The 25,419-nt window shown below is 41.1% G+C and overlaps 1 protein-coding gene across 9 annotated transcripts in view; it reads left to right on the forward strand.

The window, feature by feature from the left end:
* Positions 1–23,157, forward strand: part of CYLD (CYLD lysine 63 deubiquitinase) — a 68,681-nt gene extending 45,524 nt beyond the window's left edge. For all 9 annotated transcript variants that reach the window (XM_032323512.1, XM_032323517.1, XM_032323513.1 and 6 more), the window contains 11 exons: positions 768–1,147; positions 2,013–2,178; positions 3,860–4,001; positions 5,245–5,367; positions 7,673–7,764; positions 8,661–8,727; positions 13,636–13,768; positions 14,684–14,792; positions 15,881–15,999; positions 16,275–16,491; positions 17,851–23,157. In XM_032323512.1, the coding sequence (XP_032179403.1) occupies positions 768–1,147; positions 2,013–2,178; positions 3,860–4,001; positions 5,245–5,367; positions 7,673–7,764; positions 8,661–8,727; positions 13,636–13,768; positions 14,684–14,792; positions 15,881–15,999; positions 16,275–16,491; positions 17,851–18,035 (1,733 nt within the window). In that variant the 3' untranslated portion in view covers positions 18,036–23,157. The remainder of the gene's footprint in view (positions 1–767; positions 1,148–2,012; positions 2,179–3,859; positions 4,002–5,244; positions 5,368–7,672; positions 7,765–8,660; positions 8,728–13,635; positions 13,769–14,683; positions 14,793–15,880; positions 16,000–16,274; positions 16,492–17,850) is intronic.
* Positions 23,158–25,419: the final 2,262 nt, after the last annotated feature.

The raw sequence follows: 25,419 nt of genomic DNA on the forward strand, positions 1-25,419 counted from the left end.
GTATGGCTTATTGATAAGTTCATTCCCTGAGGTCCACCTCTGATCTGTAGTGGCTGCTTGGTATCTGTATTAGTTATCTTAAGGAAATAGCTTTTAGCTTTGGTTCTCTTTTTGTATGTTTGTTTTCTCTTAAATTATTTCCTGCTTTTGTAAATTTATCTGGTTTTGATTCTCTTTACTGTATGTTTGTCTTCTCTTTCATTAATTTCTGTTTTGTGTTTATTCTTTCCTCTTGACTGTTTTTTTGGAGGTTAATCTGTTCCTCTAACTTCCTAAATTCTGAGTTCATTAATATCCTTTTTTTTTCTAAAATAAACTATGAAGTCTATAAATTTCCTTTGTAAGTACTAATTTAGCTGTGTTCCACAAGCATTTGTTGCTTCTTTCTTTATTTTAAAAATTTACATAATCATTTCTTTTTTTGGTCCTTTAATTATTTAGAAGTGTCTTTCTCATTTTTTTGTTATTTTTTGGTACTGTTTTCTAACTTAATTATATTATGGATGAAGAGTAAAACCTATTTAATGCCAGTCAATAATGGATTTTTTTGGTTTGAGCAATTGGGTGCCATTTACTGAGGGAGAAAAATCTGGAGGTGGGAGGAAAATCTAGAGCACTGTTTGGAGAGATAAAGTGTGTGATGCTAACAAGAATCCTTTTAGAGTCAAAATGGGCGGTTAGACTGGACATGTGTATTAATTTTCAGAGATGTGGGCATATTTAATATTCTTGAATGCATTTCTCTAAATAACAATAATTTTTTATAGTTGCTGAGGACCCTGCAAAATCGCTTACAGAGGTATCTCCAGACTTTGGACATGCTTCACCACCACTGCAGCCTCCTTCTATGAACTCATTATCCACTGAGAACAGATTTCACTCTTTACCATTCAGTCTGACAAAGATGCCCAATACCAATGGAAGTATTGGCCACAGTCCACTCTCACTGTCAGTTCAGTCCGTGATGGGAGAGTTAAACAATGCACCTGTCCAGGAGAGTCCACCCTTGGCCATGACTTCTGGGAACTCCCATGGTCTGGAAGTGGGCTCTCTGGCTGAAGTTAAAGAGAATCCTCCTTTCTATGGGGTAATCCGTTGGATTGGTCAGCCGCCAGGACTCAACGAAGTGCTAGCTGGACTGGAACTGGTAATTTCATTTGACTTAAAAATTGCAGTTCTTCTCTGTCTGGCGTTTTGTGTAGTTTTCTCCCTATTATGCTTTTTTGTCAAAATGTTTTGTCCAAAAAGGCGTCACGAGAGAAAAATTTTATTACCGTGTCGCCCGACTTCTTTGCCACCCATGAAGCACCCGACCCACTTGTTACTGATGTTAGTTGATCTACGTTCAAGTAATGAAAACAGATTTTTAGACTAATGTGTTTAGGCTCATTACATTAAACAGAATACAGTAAGTAAAGCAAGTCTGCTATCGGCTTTCCTTTTCTTCCTCAGTCTCCCTCCCCCAGTCAGTTCTTATATATCATTGGTTTTAAGATTAATTGCCATTTTTAGAGATTTTTTTGAGATCTTTATAGAGGGAAAGATCTTCCCTTTGGAGATTAGGAAAGCGTTTGGCCTTTCATGATCTGGAAGGGATAATTTGAGTACATTTAACTTTGATTTATAAAATATATTTCTTAAAAAATTTGTTTGCATGTTAGTGAATGCTACTTTTGGGGAGGGGAAAGTTGTTAAAATAAATCACCTCTGCTCGTTAGTTTCAGTACTTGTGGAAATGGTTAGTCAGTTAACGAGGGGAGGTTTAAGCACACAATTTGGAAGGAAATACATTGAGGACTTCACACTGGATTAAGGAATTAGTTTCTGAAATGATGAGCTGTGGGCCGAAGCACTGGTTAGTCGATCCCTTTTTCCTGATGGAGTTCTAAGGACAAGCGTGATGGGGGAATTCTGAGAAAGGCTGAGCCAGAAACACATCTTAGCAGCCTTTCTTCCTTGTGTGCTCTGTTGTAAGGTGCAGAATAACACCTACTGAAACATTTCTTTTTCAGGAAGATGAATGTGCGGGCTGTACGGATGGAACCTTCAGGGGCACTCGGTACTTCACCTGTGCCCTGAAGAAAGCGCTGTTTGTTAAATTAAAGAGCTGCAGGCCCGACTCTAGGTTTGCGTCTCTGCAGCCAGTCTCCAATCAGATCGAGCGCTGTAACTCTCTAGGTATTCCAGTGCCTTTCCTTTACCTACCAGTCTGGGGTGACCCTGCTTCTGATCTCAGGCCATTTGGCCGTAGGGAGTAGTGACAGCGTTTAAATATATTTCTTGCCCGTGTTCATCAGGCATGTAAATCAGTAAAAATTGCTACTTGGTGTGTAAGAAGGTTACAGTTGTCCCAAGAGGGGAATTTTGAAAAGAAAGTATCAGGAATAAAATGAGATTTGGAAGGTGAAAAATAGTGGGACTTATTTTCTTCTTCCTGTTTGTTGCCAGCATTTTAAAAAATGTTTTTAAAATATTTTATTATTTATGTATTTATTTGACAGAGAGAGGGAGAGAGCACAAGCAGGGGCAGCGGCAGGCAGAGGGAGAGGGAGAAGCAGGCTTCCAGCTGAGCAGGGACCCTAATGCCGGACTTAATCCCAGGAGCCTGGGATCATGATCTGAGCCGAAGGCAGATGCTCAACTGACTGAGCCACCCAGGCACCCTGGTTGCCAGCATTTAATTTTTAAATACACAGAGGTAGAAATTGAAATGTGACCTCTCTTGAAGTATTAAGTAGACCAATAAGTATCGCTTACCAAGGAGTCAGCATTATTATATGAAGTAGTTTTAGATTGATTGATAGAGGACAGATCCCCTCATCATTCTTAACAGGTGACAGAGGGACAGGTGATGCTGTCCCTCTCCAGTTTTGGATAATAGTAGTGAAGCATCTTTTTTTGTTTGTTTGTTTTGTTTTTGTTTTTTCTTGTTTTTGTCAGAGAGAGAGAGAGATCACAAGTAGGCAGAGAGGCAGAGAGAGAGGGGGAAGCAGGCTCCCTGCTGAGCAGAAAGCCTGATATGGGGCTTGATCCCAGGACCCTGGGATCATGACCCGAGCTGAAGGCAGAGGCTTTAACCCACTGAGCCACTCATGTGCCCCAGTTGTGAAGCATCTTGACAGTTAAGCGACTATCATAAAGTCATGTTTATGAAAAACATTTTTCATTACAGTTGAAGTAGTACTGTGAAATTTTTTAAATATATTTTTTAAAGATTTTATTTATTTATTTGACAGAAAGCAATCACAAGTAGGCAGAGAGGTAGGCAGAGAGAGAGGGGGGGAAGCAGGCTCCCTGCTGAGCAGAGAGCCCGATGTGGGGCTCGATCCCAGGACCCTGAGACCATGACCTGAGCCAAAGGCAGAGGCATTAACCCACTGAACCACCCAGGTGCCCCAGTACTGTGAAATTTTTTTGTTATCTTTTTTGACTTGAGGATGTAATATCTCAGACAAATTATAAAATATTTGGGGAACAAAATATTTTACTTGGCAGATACTTTTTATACAGGTGATGCTGTCCCTCTCCAGTTTTGGATAATAGTTGTGAAACCTCTGAGAAAGGCTGAGCCAGAACACATCTTAGCAGCCTTTCTTCCTTGTGGAAGCAGCCTTCCTTCCACTTTAATATTTTAAAGTGTTTTTTAAATGCTGGAGGAAGTGAGGTTGAAGTGGACAATAGCATTTTTGCAAGCCAAGCTGAAGAACAATGAACCCAAACCTACCTTTTACTTAGTTTTAAGTCATGAAACAAATTTTGCCTCTGAATACAAAAATGTATTTTACAATGAAGAGCTATATGGGAGTACCTATTGGAAGAGTTAAAAGGGTACTTTCCATTTTCATTTTTATGTTTGCAGCATTTGGAGGCTACTTGAGTGAAGTAGTGGAAGAAAATACCCCACCCAAAATGGAAAAAGAAGGTTTAGAGATAATGATTGGAAAGAAGAAGGGTATCCAGGGTCATTATAATTCTTGTTACTTAGACTCAACCTTATTCTGGTAAGTTTCAAATGAATGCAATAGGGGTATCATTCCATGGGTGCAGAGATGCGTGTGCAAGCCGCGTGCTTGTTGCTTGTGTGTGAAAGAAAGAAACTGCTACGTGCCTTTGAATAAGGAAACCAGGTGGCTGGGGAACAGGAAAGAAAGGGAGATTGACACTTCTTAATACCCTTTAGAAACTATGGAACATGCTCTTGTGCTCGTATCCAAAAAACTACTATGAAAGTAATGCCCTGAGTGAGGAGGTCGGGGGGCAGGGGACAGATATCCCGGCGGTGTCTGGGAAATCATGTGACTGAAGAGGATTAAGAGAATTTATTTTTAAGAACTATTTTCAGTAGAAGCACAGTTGCCCTCATATATGTAGTTTATTCTAAAGTTGAACGACTTAATGTGGCAGAAAGTTTTACACTGAGATCGAACCAAGTATGTGGCCAGTTAAGTTGAGTGTAACTGAGCAGCTCCATACAGCTGCGTTGTAAGAGTTAGAAAGTCAATGGAGTGTTAACATTTTAAAAGTGGGGAGAAGAATTAATGTGGTCGGCCATTCTTTTTGGCAGAGTACTTTACATCTCTGAGGTGTGTGGACAAAAACAAGCCCAACAGAATTGATACAAGACTTTTTAGATTTCCTGAGGAAAAACTTGTATTAGCCAAATTTCCTTTTTCTTTGATCTCAGCAAGTCACTGCTGTTAGTCACTTAAGTGATTTTTGGCACAAGTGATTTTGGCATTTAAAAGAAACTTCTATCTCTGCAGAGGGCTGTGTGGGGAGAGGAGTATAATATCTGGAGTGAGTTATATATTGCGTGTGTGTATGCCTTGGGAAGTAGTTTCAGACTTCCTCCTCTGTTATCTTGGACTCAGATGCGTAGGACCCTTTTCAAAACCTTTTACAAAAAAGTTCTCTTAATATGCTTGAGGCATGTTTTTGCCCTTTAACACTGTCAATCTATAGTTTGTTTTCTTAGTATTGGTATTATTAACTTAGAAGGATCTCTAGACCCTGATAATTAAATGATGGGAACCTTAATGGTGTCTCTGGTACCTGTATTAATGGAAAGTACTAATTTGTGCATTCCTTGCTCTCCAGACTTTGTGTGTTTTCTCTTCACATTCTTTTTAGTCTCTGTTTCCCAGAAAATATGGTTTTAGTATCTATTTAGTATCTTTTTAGTATTCTGTTTAGTATCTGTAATACGTGTATGGCATGAGGAAAAATATTCCTTTTATTTTACAGCTTGTTTGCTTTTAGTTCTGTTCTGGACACTGTGTTACTTAGACCTAAAGAAAAGAATGATGTAGAATATTATAGTGAAACTCAGGAGCTACTGAGGACAGAAATTGTTAATCCTCTGAGAATGTAAGTAGAAGATCTATAGTTATTTTGCCTTTAGATGGTGTCCCATTTGCTGTTTTTTGGTGTAGTAATTAATTTATACCTGCTTGCATTTTTAAGGAATGGGTGCAGATTTGTTCTCTTGATGAAGTATAATGATTGACCCTTTGCTGCCTTTACTTTTTAACATTTACTGCCTTTACTTATTTAATTTCTTAAATCTGGTTAAGGGTAGCACATAGTGTGTGCCATAAAGTGGTAAAACCATTTTGGTAGAGAATAGTCATTTTAGTAATTGTAGTAGGTTTAGAAAAGCTGATACAAAGTACGTGGTACTCTTATCTTCTGTTATAGCTGATTCTAGCAGTTACCTTAACAGTGATTGTGCTCTCTGGTCCAGCTGGCCTAGTCTGGCTTCTTAATTTTATCTGGAAAAAAAAAAAAGGAGCAAAGAAAAATTTTAATTTGCAGAGTAGCTGGTATTTAGTATTCTTGTATTAGCAAAAGATGCAATGTATTTTACTAACAGGAATATATTTAGGCCTCCCTGCACATCCTGTGAAATTGTGTTTGGTTATTTCTTAGTTTATGAATTATAAATATGTCTTTCTTTAGTCACAGGAAACAATTTGTGATGGTACAAGCCCAAGTGACGAGACATCTAGTAAAGACACCTCGTAAATGGTAGTAGTGACGTGTGATAATGTCACATTATAAAATTTAAACTATGAAGTGTTAGGGCCCTAGACTGTAAAGGATATCTGTTCACTTGGGAATGTAGGGAACAAATTAAGTTAAAGTTCATATTAATTTAAATCTTGGGACCCTTTTCTTATTTAACAATTAAAATTTAAAAATAGTTTGATCTAAGAGTTTGAGACAAAAACGCAGAAGATTGAATAATAAAGGGCATCCAGAGTGGCGTGTTGTATAACATGGCTAAGAAAGTAAATTATTAGTGAATAAATCTCCCTCCTTATATCTTCTCTTTACATTCTGCAATGATGAAAATGGCTCTTGTTTTCACCCTTTAAGATGATTATGAGTCTTGAGTTCGGCAACAGTTATTTTATGAGGCAAATTTTGAAGTTTACTGTCCATTTCGTCTCCCAAGACAGATCAAATCCAAAACTCTACACCATTTCCTTCTTTCCTTCCCAAACATCTTAAGTCCAGACATTATTTGGATGCTGTCGTCCAGCCAGTTAAGAATCATGCTTAACCAGACTCTGTTACCCTCTCCATAGCAAAGACCTTGGCAGGTGCCTTGTTGTGATCAAGATTCCCTGTGTCTGCAGCGTTCCTCTCTCTAGCATAGCTGACTGGTTTCACTTGGTACTGAAGACTCTGCTTTCTCTTTTCAAGCTCCTCAAAGGCAGAGACCCTGTTTTCTCACCTTATTCATTTTTGTATTCCCAGTGGCTCACAGGTTAGATTACTGTGTGAAGTGGTGGATGCTCAGGGTACGTTGGTTATAGAGAGTTAGCGAGTGAATGAATTGTCAATATACAAAATGGATATTCGATCAGCTAGCTTTGACTTGCTCTTGTTAAACTTGTTCTGGCCTCTCAGCTTTCTTCCAAAGGCATTTTTAGCATTAGAATTTTGTCGGATCCCCGTGGAGTGTACCGAACGTGTCCTGTATTCAGATAAAGATGGGAGACTGTCATGCACATGGTGACCTCCTTGACTGCACATTTTCAATTTTTGGTTTCTTATCAAGGCCCTTTACCATTCCCTTTGGCAGCTTTTTCAGTGTCTGGTATCAAAAGGACTGTCTCTCAAAGTTTGTTTTTTTTTTAAGTAAATGCTTTAATTTCTTTAAGCAAATAGAACCAGAAGATCAGTCATCGTAATTTAAAAATGCTTTTTTTTTTTTTTAAAAAGATTTATTTATTTATTTATTTGACAGAGAGAGATCACAAGTAGGCAGAGAGGCAGGCAGAGAGAGAGAGAGGAGGAAGCAGGCTCCCTGCCGAGCAGAGAGCCCGATGCGGGACTCGATCCCAGGACCCTGAGATCATGACCTGAGCCGAAGGCAGCGGCTTTACCCACTGAGCCACCCAGGCGCCCCTAAAAATGCTTTTTCTTACATTAGTGTATGATAGCTGCTAGTCAGGCATGGTAATGCCTGGGGTTATTCTGGTGCTAGATTTTTAATTTACAAACCTCAAGAAGCAGCCTTTAACTGTGATTTTGAGAATAATTGTCTAGCCTAAGAGTTTATCTAGGACATATTGAAATTATATAAGAACTGTGTGGTTAATAAATGGGTTATACTAATTTAATATATATGCCAGTATTAATTAATTGTTTTTTACTAACTTAGATACGGATATGTGTGTGCAACAAAGATTATGAAACTGAGGAAAATACTTGAAAAAGTTGAGGCTGCATCAGGATTTACCTCCGAAGAAAAAGGTGGCTCTTAATTTATAGGATATGCAATAAAAGTAACTTGAAAGCATATACTAAATTATTGGCGGAAATGTGTATCTATGTGGTTTTGGGGATTTTATTTTAAACTAAAAATTCCTTTCTGTGTGATGTACAATTTTTTAAAGTTCTTTTTTAAAGTTTTTACTTAAATTCCAGTTAGTTAACATGCAGTGTAGTATTAGTTTCTGTGTAATGGACAGTTTTGCCCCCTTTTTGTAAATGCTTTATCTCTTCTAAAAGTGAGCGATGTATGGGAAAATGACCCCCTTTGAGAAGCTGTCTAGTTGTAGTACATTGAATTCATAAATAGTTTTTGTCTTTCCTTCCAGCAGTGGTATTCACTTGGGTTGCGTAGGGTTCATCCCCATTTTTCCAGTTAGCTTTCCTTGTTATAAAGGGCATTAACACAGCAAACTAAAATTAGGTTTATGATCAGAGACCATGTTTTAATCTATTCTTCACTAATGGATTTTCTCAGGGATTCAGCTCCTGACTGTGAACGTGTTAGCTGCCTATTGTAACCAGCTATGATGTGTAGAGACTTGGTACTCATTCAAATAACAGGAAGAAACAAGATTATATTTCCAGTTTTATTCTACTTAACCGCCAGAAGAAATTAGAATTATTTTATTATACACAAATTATTATACCTTTTCATACACAGTAAAGTTTTTAATAACAAAATTGGACTGTCCTATTTTGTCATAACTATTAAATATCCTTTATAGTTTTCATTAGGGAGGGAAACTTGAGATATGCTTTTAATTGAAAAAGTATCAATTATGAAAGTGAATTTAGAATCAGAATATAAGTATTATAAATAAAAATGGAATGATTTAAACATTTTGTCTGTGACTTATTTTTTTATTTTCTCCTAGATCCTGAAGAATTCTTGAATATCCTGTTTCATCATATTTTAAGGGTAGAGCCATTGCTAAAAATAAGGTAACTTTTAAATTGTTATAGAAGCATTGGAAAATAGGCGATCTTCATTTTCTCTGCCATCATTCCATAGAAATGATTTCTTTAGTGATTATGTAATATTGTATTTGTTTAGGAATCTTAATATGCTAGGTTCCTACAATGCAAATTAATTTAACTATTTAATTATGTAATTAATTAATTTAATTATTGTCCTCCCCATAGTATCATACTTAACTGGAAGAGTAAATCCAGTGTAAATTTGTGCTTTTAATTTTAACCCTGGTAATCAATATTATTACAAATCATTTTCTTACAAAACTGTACCTAAATATTTTTGTAATTTAATTAATGAAAGATTCTAAGGGAAATTAAGATTCTAAGAGAATCTTATTCTAGGAGTGCATGTGTGGCTCAGTCTGTTGAACGTCCAATTCTTGATTTCAGCTCAGGGGATGATCTCAGGGTTCTGGGATGGAGCCCGGGTGTCTGGCTCTGCACTCAGTGGGGAAGTGGGGAGTCTGCCTGAGATTATCGCCATCTGCACCCCCACACCTCCCCTGCTCAGCTTACTCTCTCTCTCTCTAAAGTGGATAGATTAATCTTAAAAAAAAAAAAAAAAAAAGAGGGAGAGAGAGAGAATCTTATTCTAGCCCAGTCAAATACCATGAGAATGCTGTTTTTGATGATCTGTCCCTCAGAGAATTAGCTTAGCCTCATATTAGCTCTCTGGTTCCCAGTTTTGTGACTTAGCCCTTTTTTCCTCCTCCATTTTGAATGAAAGTCTCTAATCTAATGTACTGAAGTTGTTAGCGAGATAGTCTAAATGGATGAATTTTCCAGATGGTTTAACGTTCGCAGTCTAAATGCTGGACCGTTTTATACTTCAGCTTGGGTTCCTCTGTTGAAAATCTTGCTGATTTACTCTTTACGTCCTAAGAGCTGGTCACAGACAAATACTCTTACACGTCTTTGTGTTGTAAGTGATATTGTTTGATGCCAGTGGATAGGAGGGGGGGGGGAAAGGAGGATAGTGCCACAGTTACAGTTTGGTATTGTTTGGAAGTTTTAATTAATGAAGGAAGACATAATGCATAAACATCAAGAATACGTATCTATTCTCTATCCAAAGATGGTAATAGCTATATGTACATTTAGAAAATCCTAGAGAATTGTTCAGAAACTACTGGAATTAACATAAGAATTTGTAATTTGACTGTGTAGACAATAATCATGGAGAAATCAATAGCATTTCTGTATGCCTTCTAGCAAATATGAAAAAGAGATGCTTTCATACTTCATGGAAGTTTAAAATGCCAAGAAATCAATTTTATTGAGATGGGTTTTTTAAAAGACTTGCCCAGAGCTCAAAGGTGATTTGATTAATTAGTGAGAAATATTGTGTTCCAGGTAGGAATAGTAAATTACCTTGAGGCGTTAATTTTTTACAGAGTCATTTGTACCTAAACAGAATCTTAACTTTTTTTTTTTTTGAACTCAGTGAAGTGATTTTAGGGTTCTTTACAGGATGAAATGGGTGAAAACACTGAAGTTTGAAAGTTTTTTTTAAAAAAAGAATTCTATTATAAGCTATAAGGCAAAGCAATAGACATTAAACAGTGTGATACTATATAAAAGTAGACCAATAGACCTGAATAGGGAGCTCAAAAATAGAATCTCAGTATAAGTCAGCTTTTAGACACAAATGAGGAAAGAAAGCTGTGTTTAATATATGATGTGGGAAATGTCACAGGCTGTTTGGGAGAAAAAAGTCATTTTTGTTTTCCTCTGGAAGAGTTAAATTTCAGATGATGAAAACAATTGTCTTTATTTTCCCCCCTGTAGCCCAACACCCTTTGAGAATGTCATAGACTCTCAGTAATAACAAGGATGAAAACAGCTGTGAATCTCACGGGGTGAGGAGGGCTGGATACATGTAGGAGTGCGTCTCAGTGCTTGAAGGTCTTGACGGGTTTGGAGAGGGTTATGGGAAGTTCCGCCACCCCTTGGAGGGGTCACCGCTCCCCTCCCCTTCAGTGGCCTCTTTGTAAGGGGAGGCACTCCTTTAAAGATTATAAGAAGATATAAAAAGATACTTTGGACATTAGCTTTTCTTTCCCAAGTGTCATTCTTTACCTGCACGAGCTTTCTTTCTGAGGGAGAGTCTGCTGATGTAACAACTAGGGAGAGGAGTACGGTGAACTCCGAAATAGTGGAACAGTCTGAGAGACTGCGCAGAAGTCTTATAGGACTGACAAGACGAAGGATGTAGCCACCTGGGAGGATAAATGCGGATTTGATAACAAACGAAATCAAATAAACGAAAATAGAATTCCCAGCAATAGAGTTTAAAAGTGTGATGTCTGTATATATGCTTTCTGGCTGGGAGGGGGTGTGTCACTGGATGCAGTATGTACAGCTGAAGAGAGAATTGCTCGTTTGGAAGGTAGATCTGAGGCAGGTACTTGGAATGTAGCCCCAAGGGAAAGAAGATGGAAAACAAGAGAGGGTAAGAGATGTGGAAGACAGATTCTAAATGCAGTTCTAGGAGACATTAGAGAGAATGGGGAAGAAGCAATATTTTGATAGATGATAGCTGAAATATTTCCAGAATTTTTGGCAGACTTAAGTTCTAAGAAGAAAGGTGCACAGGATTCCTGAGCAGGAAGAACCAGGACTAAATCACCTAACTCAGACACTTACTACAGACAGTACTTTAGAAAGACAAAGCTGCATTTAGAACAAAGGAATAGTCTCTAGAAACAACGAAGAATTAAGGTCAGAAATGTAGGTTAATTAAGCCTCCATATTCAAAAACCAATAACAGTAGTACTGGTAATGATGGCTCCTGTGGGGTGTTAAAGAGAAGGTGAAACTGAAGTCATAGCCACTGGTAAGAGGATAGTGCACGGAGGCAAAGAAAGAAAAATTCCAAGAAAAAGAAGGAAATAAAATCGGCAACAAGAAGCAAAGGTGCAGGCAGTGTTACTGAATGCCTCTCATTGTAGAACATGGCCTGCATGTTTTATCCCACAGTGCTAGATGGTGCAGAATCGGTAAAGAATTTTAGCGGCTACCCGTGAAGGTCTGTGTTAGGAAAGTAGACAGACCAATTATCATACAGTTCCATGAATGTTTTTATCTCCTCCATAGATAATATGTTTTCTTTTAGGGTCAATGCAGCATTTGTACCCTTTTGCTTTTAGATTTTCCTAGTGGAAAACAGCAATCCAAATTGTACAGATTTGTACCATCCAGCTTTGGTACAGTTTTGTACCATTACAGCTTTGTTGTAATTCTTGTGTATGGCTTGCTAATTACTCCAGCGTTTTAGCCTTCTAAAAATGGTGGTAATGAGATTTGGGTGCTTGTTTTTTTTTCTCCCCCACATCCCAACCAGGCTCCTAATCTGACTGCCTCAGTATCGCAAAGCTGTTGGTCTTCTCCTCATTTCTGGCTCCCTCTCTTGATGTCTGCCTAACTGGGTTCCCGTCAGCCACGATTCCTCTTCCCCCCACCATTATTATTTCAAATTGTTGCAGCTTCTGACCTCTACCACTTTATGCTTTCTTAGTTTCCCGTACTATTTTTTTTTTCCCTTTTACCTATTGCATTTTTTTTTTTTTTAAATGCTTCTGGCTTTCACAGAAAAATGCTGGTCTTTTATAGTCATCAACAACCAAGTAAAATATTGATCTAGCATAATCTTCAGGTTTTTTGATTATCATTTGTTTTTATTTGTTGTGGGTTTTTGTGAATCTCCTGGCTTTGTTAACAAGTAAGTTTTGTTTATTTCAGGAGATAAGTTGCTTTGGAAAGCTGAGGGCTTCTGAAGGTTGGTCTCTGAACAGCTGTTCCATTATGAACACTATGTTAATAAATTTCTATAAAAATCTTGAAATCTAGCTGTAAATAGGTTGATTGTATACCCAGAAACTCTGCTGAAAAGGTAAATAGTAAAGATTATCAGTCCTTTTGTTAGAGTTAGTTTTTTAAAGATTAATGACAATCTGTAGTAAAGTAATTAGTTAGTTAATTTAAGATTTTATTTATTTAAAGAGGAGAGAGAGCACATGTGCGAGCAGGGGAAGGGCCAGGGAGAGGGAGCTCAAGCAGACTCCACACTGAGTGCTGATCCTGACGTGGGGCTTGATCCCTCAACCCTGAGACTATGACCTGGAGTCAAAATCAAGAGTTGAACTCCCAACTCACCGAGCCACCCCAGGTGCCCCTGTTGTAAAATATTTAAAAGGTCAATGTGAGTAAATTGCTAACACTGTGACGGGCGTGTAGTAGGAGCTTACTTGGTATTTGTTGAATAAATGAATGACGGTCTAAAGAGACAGCATGCTTTCATGGAAAGAATAGTCAGTGGTTGATATGAAACTGGGTTTCTATACCTAGCTCTGCTTTAAGTTGCTGGGAAGCAATGACCATTCTTTAATAGAACTCAGGGCCTTCATTTTAGAAGTGAAACACTGGGTCTGTCCCATTCAGAGACATAAGAATTTATTTTCCTGTTTCAAGCACTAAATGCTTTTTAGATTTTGAACAGTTCATCAATAGTTTAATGGGTTGTTGATTAAAAATACTTTTTAAATTTGGACAGTTAAGTTGAACCAAACAATTTTAGCTTCTGGTTATTGTTCGGACAGTGCTTCTCACTGCAAATGTTATTCCTTTATTTTTCTGCTGACCACTAAGGGGACTTTTGGATATGAAAACTAAGATAAGAACTCATTTTTATGGTTTTATGCAATTTACATGTAATTAATTAATCTGCATTATTGTCTTTCATCTGTTGTTTGCAATGACCTGGGGACACCATCAATGTCATAGGATTTTCTGTCCTCAAATACTGCTGGGACAGCTTCATGTTCTGACTGAAGCATTTTGTAGAGAAATCATATGTTTCTTTCTGCATGTTTTTAGATCAGCAGGTCAAAAAGTACAAGATTGTTACTTCTATCAGATTTTTATGGAAAAAAATGAGAAAGTTGGAGTTCCTACAATTCAGCAGTTATTAGAATGGTCTTTTATCAACAGTAACCTGAAATTTGCAGAGGTTAGTGATATTATATTTTGTGGGACAGTGCTTAGTAATCTTGAAACTACTACTAGATTTAATAACTGTTAATTTTACCCTACTGAGAACACAGTAACTGTTAACAAAACAGTTAAAATTAAAAAAAAAAAGTTCAGTGTTTCAGTTGTGTTCTTGTAGAAAATGCCTTAGAATTAAGATTGGACTTTCTGGATTTTTGGTGCCAAAGAAAATATAAAGTTAATTTGTAACTTGAAAACTTTTAAGTAGTTTTTGAGGGAAAAGAAGAATTGTGTTTTTTTTTTTAATGTCATTTTACCCAGTTTAACGTTTCACCTAAGCATATTAGCCAAACCTCAAAAAAGAATGTTTACTTTTCCTTCAACAAGAGACAAATAAATTCACTTATATTGGTTTGTTAGTGAACAAGTGATAGAAATTATTTTTCTTTTATTGTTTTCTGTGTCTTCATGATCTTAGTGGTACATGCTTGTGGTTTATTTTTATTGAATTTATTTCTGAAAGAATGTTCTGGTAAAGCTTTTAACGGCTACAGTTATTTGTTGAAATAGAAGGAATTGTGTCCTTGGGTGACCACAGTTTCTTTATTATACTTGCCAAAACAATTTTTCTAAAATGTTTATTTTAAATATAAACCCACAGTGGAGTATTACTCTAGAACGTCATCATATTGTTAGAGCCCCAGGGTTGCTGACCTGCCCGACCTCTGGGTGTCCATGTAACGGATCCTGGACCACTTGAGAACTTGTGGCTCAGTGGTGCTCTGGCCATTGCATTCATGTTTGGATCCCATGTACAGGCCATCCATGTTACGGCAGAACCACTGCTTGGCATGATGACCAGGACTGCTTTGGTTTCATAGGGAAATTTTTTTTCAGCACTTCGATTCTAAAAATACGTTTATCTTGTTTTTAGGCACCATCATGTCTGATTATTCAGATGCCTCGATTTGGAAAAGATTTTAAACTGTTTAAAAAAATTTTCCCTTCTCTGGAGTTAAATATAACAGATTTACTTGAGGACAGTAAGTATAAGATTTTTCAGTTTGTTTTGTTTATTTTTCGCAAATAGGCCAGTCTCATTAATTATGAGTCAGAGTCTAACAGGATGTGGTTCTTCTAAGAGGCAATTCAGTATCTGAAGAGCCTAGAAACACTAAGCTAGTACTTCCAGTTCTGGGTGTTCCAAGAAAAGTAATCAGAGATGCAAGTCAATATTCTATATGCAAATGTAATTATTGTCACATGATGAAGAAATTAGGAACAAGTTATTTGAGAGAAGAGTAGTTAAATGAATTATGGTGTATCTATGCAATGAAAGCACTGCTGTTAAACTTCATGTTTGTGAAGACCAGACAGCATGGAGGTAGTTATGACATAATATTAAGTGAAAAGGGAGGTCGGTGCTTTCTATAAGAGGACCCCCCCCCAACGCACATGCACACACACACACACACACACACACACACAGGGTTACATAAATCTGCAGATAAAAAATTACTGGAGAAAATTCACAATGTTGTGACAGTGGTTATCTCTTGCTAACTGAAATTGTAGATGCTTACAGTTTTCTTCTTTATGTTTTTTTGATTCTTTGAATTTTTATCAGATGTTTTCACACAGTTTATAATTGTGTGAAGACATTCTAGAATACAGTGTTTTTAAAAAACTGTCACTTGTCACTGTTTTTAAACAATTGAACACCTGGGTGGCTCATTTGGTTAAGTGTCTGCCTTCAGTGCAGGTCATGATCCCAGGGTCCTGGGACTGAGCCCTACGCCCCGAATCAGGCTCCCTGCTCAGTGGGAAGCCTGCTTCTCCTTCTCCCTGCCTCTGTCCCTGCTCTCTCTCAGTTGCACACACTCTCTCTCAAATAAATCTTAAAACACAAAACAAAACAAAACAAAAAACCAACTGTCACTTGATCATAGAAAATGTCTTTTAAAGATATCCTGAGTCCATGGAAATACAGCATAACATTTATGGGGACAGACAGCGGTGGACTTGTTGAGTCTAAGTCCTCAATGAAGCTTACCTTTTCCTTTTAATTTTTTTAATGGAAGAATGCATGTTTAGAGGCCCCGTAACCTCTCTCCCACCCCTGCCATTTCAGCCCCCAGGCAGTGCCGGATATGCGGGGGGCTCGCCATGTATGAGTGCAGAGAGTGTTACGACGACCCTGACATCTCCGCCGGAAACATCAAGCAGTTCTGTAAAACCTGCAACACTCAAGTAAGTTTGACGTCCCTGAATGGAAGTTCTCTCCTTAAACAGGAAGTTACTGGTAGTTGGAAACATTTCAGGTTTTGGAGAGTTTTCAAAACCATGATTAACTTGAATTCATAATCAAGAGGTGTGGCTCATGTGTCTTCTGATTCCCCGGGGGGCTGCTGAGAAGTACTCGGTTGCCGTTTATAGGGTTGAGTTCAGTTAGAGGAGGTGGAGCCCATCTGCTGGAGACACTGAGTCTCGCTCACCAGTGACATTCTCTTCATGGTCCATCTCAGGTCCACCTTCACCCCAAGAGACTAAACCACAAATATAACCCGGTGTCACTTCCCAAAGATTTACCTGACTGGGACTGGAGGCACGGCTGCATCCCCTGCCAGAAGATGGAATTGTTTGCTGTTCTCTGCATAGAGACGAGCCACTATGTCGCCTTTGTGAAGTACGGGAAGGACGACTCGGCCTGGCTCTTCTTTGACAGCATGGCTGATCGGGATGGTATTTTATTTTATTTTTATTTATTTCCTTTTTAAGATTTTACTTACTTATTTGGGAGATAAAAGAAGAGAGAGAAAGAGAGAGCACCAGCGAGGGGAGCGGCAGGGGAAAGGGGGAGGCAGACTGCCCGCGGGGCAGGGCACCTGACCCAGGGCTCAATCCAAGGACCTGCGACCATGACCTGAGCTGCAGGCAGATGCTGAACCGACTGAGCCACCCAGGTGCCCCCAGGATGGTACTGTAAGAAGTTCTCTTCTACGTGTGGCACCGTTTTAGTTTGTAGTGGGATAGAGCTCATAGAGCATAGTCTGTTCTGAGTAATAGAATAGTGTCTGTGGAAAGCCTCTCAGGAGTATGCTGGTGCGGGAGTCTTTCTATCTTGAAATGCATATGTGGCCCTGTCACTGAATTGAGGAATAATCACATTGTGATATTTTCGCACACATGTGGTTTTTATTAAAGTAAGAATCCTAAACTACTTATTTTAGTGCTGAGAGGTTTTCCTTTCAGCTTCGTCTCCTTTTACTCTTGGGCTCCTCTCCTTGTCCATACCCACCATAGCCGCTGTGTTGTCTTCTAAACGATGAAGCAAAGAAGAGAAATTAATTTCTTCTTTGGAAAAATAAGCCTATTATGCATGTAATGTTTCTTCCCAAAATGGGGAGTGTGCTGCATCTTCTCGGCCGTGTTCGAGGATGCTTCGGCATAATTTAACAAGCACCTAATGAGCGCGTGTGCAGGAACAGGGGCTCTCACGTAGCTGGAAAGCATCCAGGGGTGAGACATTTGGAGAAGTCTTTGAGAGGCCGGGCTGGGAGAGCCTTTCTGGGAGCCCCTAGAACCACCCCAGCATCCTCCTTCAGTCTGATGATGTGCGAGAAACAAAGCCTTGCGAGCCTGGCACAAATACGTATTTAAAATTTAGGGACGTGACATATTCATTTTGCTACATGTGCCCTAAACCTGATGATCTCATGGTGGAGTGTCCGGGTCCTTCTGCCTGGGAAGGGACACGGGCCGTGAGGAGTTGGTTGTTGTGTGATTACCTATATGGAATGCTATTCCCTCACTAAATGCAGAGAAGCCGATAAAGTAGGTTTTGGACTTCACTCAGGATATGCTTCCTTTTACTAATTTTATTCCATTGGCCCCAGGATCCTTTCAGAAACCAAGAAGTGAGAACACTAAGACTTAAAAGGACCCTTGAACTTCTAGGAATCAGAAGTAAAATACGGTCCTTCAGATCTTGGAAGGCAGCCTCCGCTAAATTTAGAGTTGTAAAATCACTTTGGTAGGTCAGGGCGGCCAAGGGGCTTAGAACTCGCCTGCCCTAAATAGGGTTCTTCCTCTTTTCCTCAGGCGGCCAGAACGGCTTCAACATTCCTCAAGTCACCCCATGCCCAGAAGTGGGGGAGTACCTGAAAATGTCTCCCGAGGACCTGCACTCCCTGGACTCCAGAAGGATCCAAGGCTGCGCACGAAGACTTCTCTGTGATGCGTACATGTGCATGTACCAGAGCCCGACGATGAGTCTGTACAAGTAATGGGGCAGCTGGGCAGGGGCAGCGGCCGGAGGCGCGGTGGTCCGCTCTCATTTGCCCCGAGCTGGCGGTTTTGTTCCGCGTCCATTGCCGGCAATGGATGTCTTTGTGGTGGTGATCCTGCCGAAAAGGAGTCCTGTGTTTAAAAAAACCCATTGCTTTTGTGTTACCGAAGTATTTAATAAGAAGCATTTTGCACTCTAGAAAGTATGTTTGTGTTGGTTTTTTAAGAAGTCTAAATGAAGTTATTAACACCTGAAGCTTTAAGTTAAGTGCATCGATCCTACAATATTTTTGGAAGCATAAAATTTTAATTGTGACAGTTTAAAACCTCTTTTAGTCCATTGAGGATGTAAATAAATGTGTCTTCTTTATGGACCAAGAATATGAAATCATTTTCCCTTTTAGCTATTGGTTGCCTTGAGGAAGAAATATGTTGGCTTTATTAAGAGTCTGCTTTCATACCAGTTAAGATAATTGTGCCGAGTTTGATTTGTTAATTCTCTCTTATATAGTGCTGAGTCCCGCATGCACATACCCCGCTGAGCTCCTGTGTCTCTGCCAAATAGTGGCCAGAAGAGTACTTCCATCCCTTTAATGGTGGTGTTTTCTATTTGTTCTGGTTTTGAGGCATCTCAGTGATTTTTGTCATAAAACGTCTATTTTTGATGTAATTTTCCTGGGGGATTTGAATATACAGCAATTGAAGCTCTTCATTCACACCAGTAACTGTCAGCAGAGAAGTTTGGTTGTTGTTGTTGTTGTTGTTGTTTGGTTCTTGTTGTTAAGGCTCTCTAACTATTTTATGGAACAGGGCACAATGAATTTAATGAAAGGGTCGGGGTGATAAATAGATTTCTACACAAATATATTGCTCATCAGAAAATAAATTTGAATCTGGAAAACTCATGAAAATCTCCCTGAAGAGATGTATTGGCTTTCTAAACCTCTCCTGTTGTGAGGAGGACTGTCCAGAACGTAAGCGAGGTCGGCCAGTCTGCTCACTGAATCCGGCTTGATTTTTGCGGGAGGTCATGGCAGTTACGGGTCCGATACGTTACTGAAATGTTTGCCGCAGCTTTGTTGTCCTCCTGGTGAAATACGTAGAACATGGATGTGTTCTTAGCTCATGTCCACGGCATGTGTCTAGAGCACAAGTGGATGTTGTAGACTAGAACTGCAGATTGTAAACGTCCGTGCCATGGAACGTGCTGTGGTCTGTGTTTTCTCTGAGTGTCCTTTTGTGGTATTGTTGTCCTTCTGGAAAGACTTCCTAACCACGCAGAAAGACAGAAGAGTTGTCATGTGTATATAGCATATGACTTCCTAAATCATTTAGTGTCAAATGAAAGTAGAAAGAGTCTTTACAAACCCTGCAGTTAGTTTCTTTTAAGTCACGTTTACCTTTGGTCCTGTCATTCCATTTTGCTAATATTTATTAGCTTTATAAATTGTAGTAAGGTACAAAAACCCTTTCTTTCATCTTGTAATTTTTTCATTTTTGAAATGAAAAAGCACATAAATTTTGCAGGAGGTTTTGCTGAATGCTGGAGTGGGGCTGGGAGGTGGGTACTGGGTCAGGAGTCGGGGGTGCGGAACCCAGGCCAATGTGGCCGGCGCCTCTCCTGTCCTCCTTGGGAAACAAGGGAGGGGCCTGGGGAGCACGATATCTGAGGTCTCTTCCGGCTCTGACCTTCTGTAAGACGGATCACCCCTCAGTAAGGTGGTGTTGAGTGAATAAATGGATGAATGAGCTTATCAATGTGATTTAAAAAAAATTATCTGGAGGAATGACCAGGAATCTCTGTCTAGGTAAGAATGGATTTAACAGTTAAAAGAGAGAAAGTTCCTTTTCTTTGAAACAAAACACACGTTCAAGAAGGTCTGTCCTGCCCAGCCTCTTGTGGCAGAAGGCTTGAAGAAGACTCATCTGGATGCGTGCACGGGGTTTCCCCCAGGATGTGGTGGCTCTTTCCTGGGGGAGGGGCCGCATCCATTAATGATTTCTAAGATCTCCTTCAAGTGGAATCTTCTGTCCTTTCACTGTTACCTGGGGGAGGGAGCACTCAGTAAGGGGAAGCTGGGGCCAGGCGTGGTGTTCTCTGTGCAGGGGTGAGGCTCTTCCCCTGGCCCTGGATGGTCCTTCTGGGTGGTCCCCTCCTCGTCCCTGTCTCAGCAGAGCCCATGTGGCAAGTGGGCACCCTCAGGACTGGCACCTGTATGGCACTGGTGGCTCATGTACCTGGTGATTTATTTAATTTTTAGACTTAAATTTCCTTTAATATTTTCCTGTTGGCTTCTAAAATGTTTTGGTTATCCCTTTTTCCAAATCCTATCTAAAATCTAGATGGCAATAGAGTAAAATTATTTATAACATGGTTTATGCTTCATAGCTACAAATAGAAAATGTAACAAGTCCTGTTCGCCCACCTCCCAACTAAATTCACACTTATAAGTGTGTGTGTGTGTGTGTGTGTGCGCGCGCGCGCGCGTGCAGGCTTAAGGGGGAAGAGAGGGAGATGGAGGGAGGGGGGAGGGAGAGGAACCCTGTCGTGAGGTAGAGGCTAAGTGTGTTTGTCCCTCAGAAGCAGCTTTATAAAGGAGTTACAGTTTGACTCCATCCCTGAAAGAATGTTTTGTAAGACTGAGAAAACACATGGAAAGCCAAGAGAAACAGTAACAGAAGTCAGTGACATATAGTTGTTAGAATTGCTAAGGATGACCTCCTTAGAATAGTTTAGGATTTTTGTAATTCGTATTTGCCAAAGCATCATAGGTGAATGGCTTCTTTCTGTCCCTTGGATTCATTTATTTTTTCACCTAACCCATAATTCAGTAACAAGAGAAAGGCATAGTAATTAATTTATGCAACTTGTCTCATCATGCTGAGTCCTGTTGTTTGAACTTGGTGTCTTCTTAAGTTCAGGCTTTACTCCCCCTAGCCAGCTAGATTAAGCTGCACCTGCTCGGCCAGTCGGAGACAGAGAGGTGAGCCGAGAATGCAGCATTAGGCCTTAGCTAAGCAGCTGCCCGCCAGTGAGTACTTAGTGGACATTTATTACTGAGAACTGTGCCAGAAGGGATAGGAGACAGCATCCCTGCCTTCGAACAGCTTAGCACCTACTTCTGACTACAAGGTTCCTACTCCTGGTTGCTTCAGTGTAAGGACGCCAGGTCTGGGACTCAGTAACAGAAAAAGAAGTGATCTGGGGCCACCCCTTTCTCTGGCTCTTGCTCTGTTAGCCTTAGACGACTGCTTCCCTACTTTGGATCTTCGTGTCCTCTGTATAACAAGGAGGTTGGACTATCACATTTTATGGAAAAAAATACAAACTTCTGGGTCCCAGGCCATACCCGCTGGATCGGACTCTTCAGGAGTGGTGTCTAGGGGGGTTGTGAGTAAAGGCTCCACCAGGTGAGCCCGATGACCAGCCAGATTTGAAAACTACTGAGCTAAAAGATCTCAAAAATAGCTTTTATGTGGCTGTGTGGTTGTGTAATGTTGTATTCATTATTTTACATAAATGTGGGTAATTAGATGTTTATCACATTGTTTATCTGTGTTTACGTATGAATTTATATAAGAGATACATTTGAGTATATATATATATATACCTCAACCTACTGTTTCCTAGAAGTGTTAGCAGTCTTTGGAACACACACACATCTTAAGGGGATATTTGATATTATTTACGTGGATGTTTGTCTTCCATTTTATTTCTTTAGGGGAAACTGAGGCTCTCTGTGGGTACCAAAGAAATGGAAAAACAAAACTCCCGTGCAAAATTAAAACATTATTTCGTACTATCTGTGACTTGATGAAAATTTGAACGTTATATGAGAAGATTTTTTCTCTGGGGTAAAAGTCCTCTTATCATGAAGCAAAATGTCCGCGTTAAAGTAGGTGGAGTATAATGTTTCAAATTAAAAATAAGATCTCCTTCCCTGGGAGTTAGTGATGCTAACAGCACACCCACGGTTTCCCGTCAATGAAAATAATACTTGAGTCCCCCAAGGCATGCTGGGGGCGTGGAGGAGGAGAGCGTATTCAAATGGAAACCAGCGTGCCCACGGGAGGGCGGAAGGGAGGGTGGAAGCTGCAGGCCGACGGAAGGTAGCCCGCTCCAAGCCGATGGGGTGCATGGGGCCCCATGAGAAGGCAAGGCCTGGTCTCTGTGTGCCTCCTGGGGTCCTTGTCACTTGTCAGAGACCAGGCTTGTCTAGGGCGAGGCTCCCTGCAGGGGATTTCCCTTGCACTTGTCTGTGCTCCTTCCAAAAGTCTCACTGGAGAGAAAAGAGAAGAAAGGATGCTTCATCTTACTGTACATCCTGGGCCAGCGGCAGGGTCTCTCTTGAGTCAGGGAGCACTGCTGAGCAGCGGCCAGCAAACGTGGCCGAAGGCCGGGGAAGGAAATGCAGGGGAAGGAGCCATTTCTTCTCCCCGATGCTGGTCAACACCAGCGTTGCGGGCGGTCACTCGGGAGCCCGGCTTGATTTCCTGACCCTCAGGCTGGACCATGTTCATTTGCTCACCTGTCAGAGCCTCTCATTTGCTCACAGACGCCGGCGGGGGGGGTGGGTTGGGGAGGGCAGAGGCCAGTGACGGGGGTGCTCCTCCCAGGGACCGCACGCCTCCCCTCTCTCTTGCAGTCCTAAACACTGTCCGCTCCTGTTTTGTGCTTTTTTCTGGAGAGAGAATGTTGGAGACTCCACCGTTCTTGGTTTTGTTTTGTGAAATGGCCTATAGTACTGTCGAATTTTAACTCCAGAGAGTCCAATGTTCTGTCACAAACATTCACTTTTTTTTTTTTTATCCCATTTGAAACTTCCCAGGGAAGTTGTGGTTATTCATAAATTTGGTGTAAAGGAGCACATTTTGTACTGCATTTTGCATATCTGGTGTCTTGTTCAGCATTTTTTTTTTTTTTTTTTTGTCTAAGGAACATGCTGTATTTATGAAGATATTCTTTAAAAAATAACACCCCATAAAATATCCCTTTACTATCAGATTGCTCTGATTTAGCCTTAATTTTGTTAAATTTTTTAGAGATGAATGAAGTGCTGCTGTGGAAAGAAATGTACTATATATTATTTCTGTATCATTAAAATTAAATTTTTATGGTTCCTTTTCCTCGATTTCTTTGGGGAAGGATTTCGGGTTACGGGAAACCGGGATTGAGTACAGCCTCTTATGTTGTTGCCGGTGCCAGGCGGATGCCCCCTTTGGGGGGAGAAGCTGAACCTGGAAGTGCAGCCTCTGCCCTCATTATGGCCGTTCTAGAAAACCTCACAGAATTTTCCTGCTCTGGGCCATGTGCCAGTGGGTTGCCTCCTGGCATCACGGTTCCCAGTAGCCTCTTGAAGTAACTGGGCATTTCTGAGCTCTGGCCCTGATGAGGGCTGAGTTCCACCAGTCTCTAAAGCACTCCAACTAGCAGTTGCCCTCCTGAGCCTCGTTGTCTCTAAGCATGGGCACAAAGCTGTCGACTAGAATAGTGCGTCCCAGTCCCCCACGGCTGCCAAGGAGACCATTCAACACTCTGCTGTCCTCTCTGACCCAGAGAAGTGATCACAGGTTGTGACGCGGGCTGACACTCTCATCTTCTAGAACAAGGCTTCCTCAAGAATTCCTTGGAGTTCATTCAGGTCCTTTGCTGCCAAGGTAGGGAAGCCAGAATGGTCTAAGTGATACTGATAATAATAGTACATTCAAGAACCTTCTTGTTTCAAAAGCCCCTAGCAGGACAAACACACGGTGATAAAGAAACAGTGCCATTTTAGCATCCTTCGGTCAGACTCCAGGGTTTGTGTGCTGTGTCCTAGGTGCCATTCTTAGGGGGTCTGGGTAGGTTAGTGTGGCGGTGAGGGTGTAGGCTCGTGTGCCCACCTGTGGGGAGGGACCACCCAGTGAAAATGAGTCCCAGTCAGAGGAGAGCTGAGCGGCTTGGCAGAGAAAGCACTAGCCTATTCTAAGCCTCCCTTCCTGGGGCCAGGCTGGGTGCTCTTCTGACTTTTCTGGGGAGGCAGGTTGTCCCCCACGAGAGCCTACAGCTCTCAATCCCACCTGTACGCCGAACTCGAGCATGGTGACTTCAGACCTAGAATGCTGGTCCCTGCCCAAGTTATTGGGATCTGCAGGCAGGGCCCATCAGGCACTGGGTATTTTTCAAAGCTCTTTACATCTGTCCCTCTTGCAGCAAAATTGGGAGCCACTTGTCGGGAGGGCTGGGGTTTATTGAGAGATAGAATCTACTCGTCATTCCCTGGTGGAACTCTCAGCTCCGAAAAAAGAGGATTGTGAACTTGGCCAAGCTCCCAAGGGGACGTAGAAAATCCCTTCTGGGGCTCTTGGCCTTGACTCTAGAGAAAGAGCCTTGGAACTGTATGTTGGACATACAGTTTTTTGGAGGCAGAAGAAAGCCCTTGGAAGCAGGATGAATTTCCCTCCTGAAGAGGGCTTGAACAGAGGTACCCTCCAGGGGCATGATGATGATGCTCTTCTCTCCAGGGAATATTCCAGATGGTGTGGAAACTTAGATGTCATAAACAAGAACCCACCCCTCCCCCCCGGCTGATTAGGTAAGAAGTAGAGGAGTTCTCAGGAAAAGTCTTGGGTTTGGAGGGTCAGCTGGTATGCCGCACTGCGGACAGTCACGTCTGGGCGCGTTGCCAGCTTTGGAGGACTTCTGCAGTGGGAATTGTCACTGGAGGGCCAAGTAGTCCCTGACGGGTAAGCTAGGAGTTAGGTGAGTGAAGACTGATCTGGGCAGCACGAACAGAGAGGAACCCAGCCAGCAGGGACCTTCATCCCAGACACAAATATCACCTGCTGTGTGGACTCTTGAACTTCAAGCATCAAACCGTTCCCTGGCGACCCTGTGTCTGTTTTAAATACTGCTTTTTCCAAAGTAGCTTGTGGTCACCAACTTGGCCTGGGCGGCCTTCTTGAGCCCCTCTCCCCTCCTCATCACTTTGTGAGGTGCTGAATGGGACCGTGGAGGTCTAAGCTTGTGGGGGCCAGTCAGTGGCAGGCATGGTCTCACCAGCCTGTGCGGTAAATGAGGTCAGGTCTCAGACCATGATCCGTGACTTCCTTGCCGCCTGTTTTGAATAGCTAAAGGGAGACAAAGCTGCTTCTTGGAGTGGGGCAAGCTGGGGTTACCATCATGCCATCTACATTCCACGTATTCTAAACAAGTGTGTTTTCCTCTTTCTGGCCATCTCTGCAAACTTCAGACTATTTTGTTTAGCTGTATTTCCAAACCGTGCCCTGTAGGTCGCCCCTGCGACCTACTGCAGGTGGACCAACTGCAGAGGGAAAGCTGAAGTGCGGTCCAGGGTTTCTGCTCCGAGGTCGAGTCCTCCCAGAGGCCTTCTTCACAGCCCA

The sequence above is a fragment of the Mustela erminea genome, chromosome 19 (genome assembly GCF_009829155.1).
Source record: "Mustela erminea isolate mMusErm1 chromosome 19, mMusErm1.Pri, whole genome shotgun sequence".
Classification (NCBI taxonomy): Eukaryota; Metazoa; Chordata; class Mammalia; order Carnivora; family Mustelidae; genus Mustela; species Mustela erminea.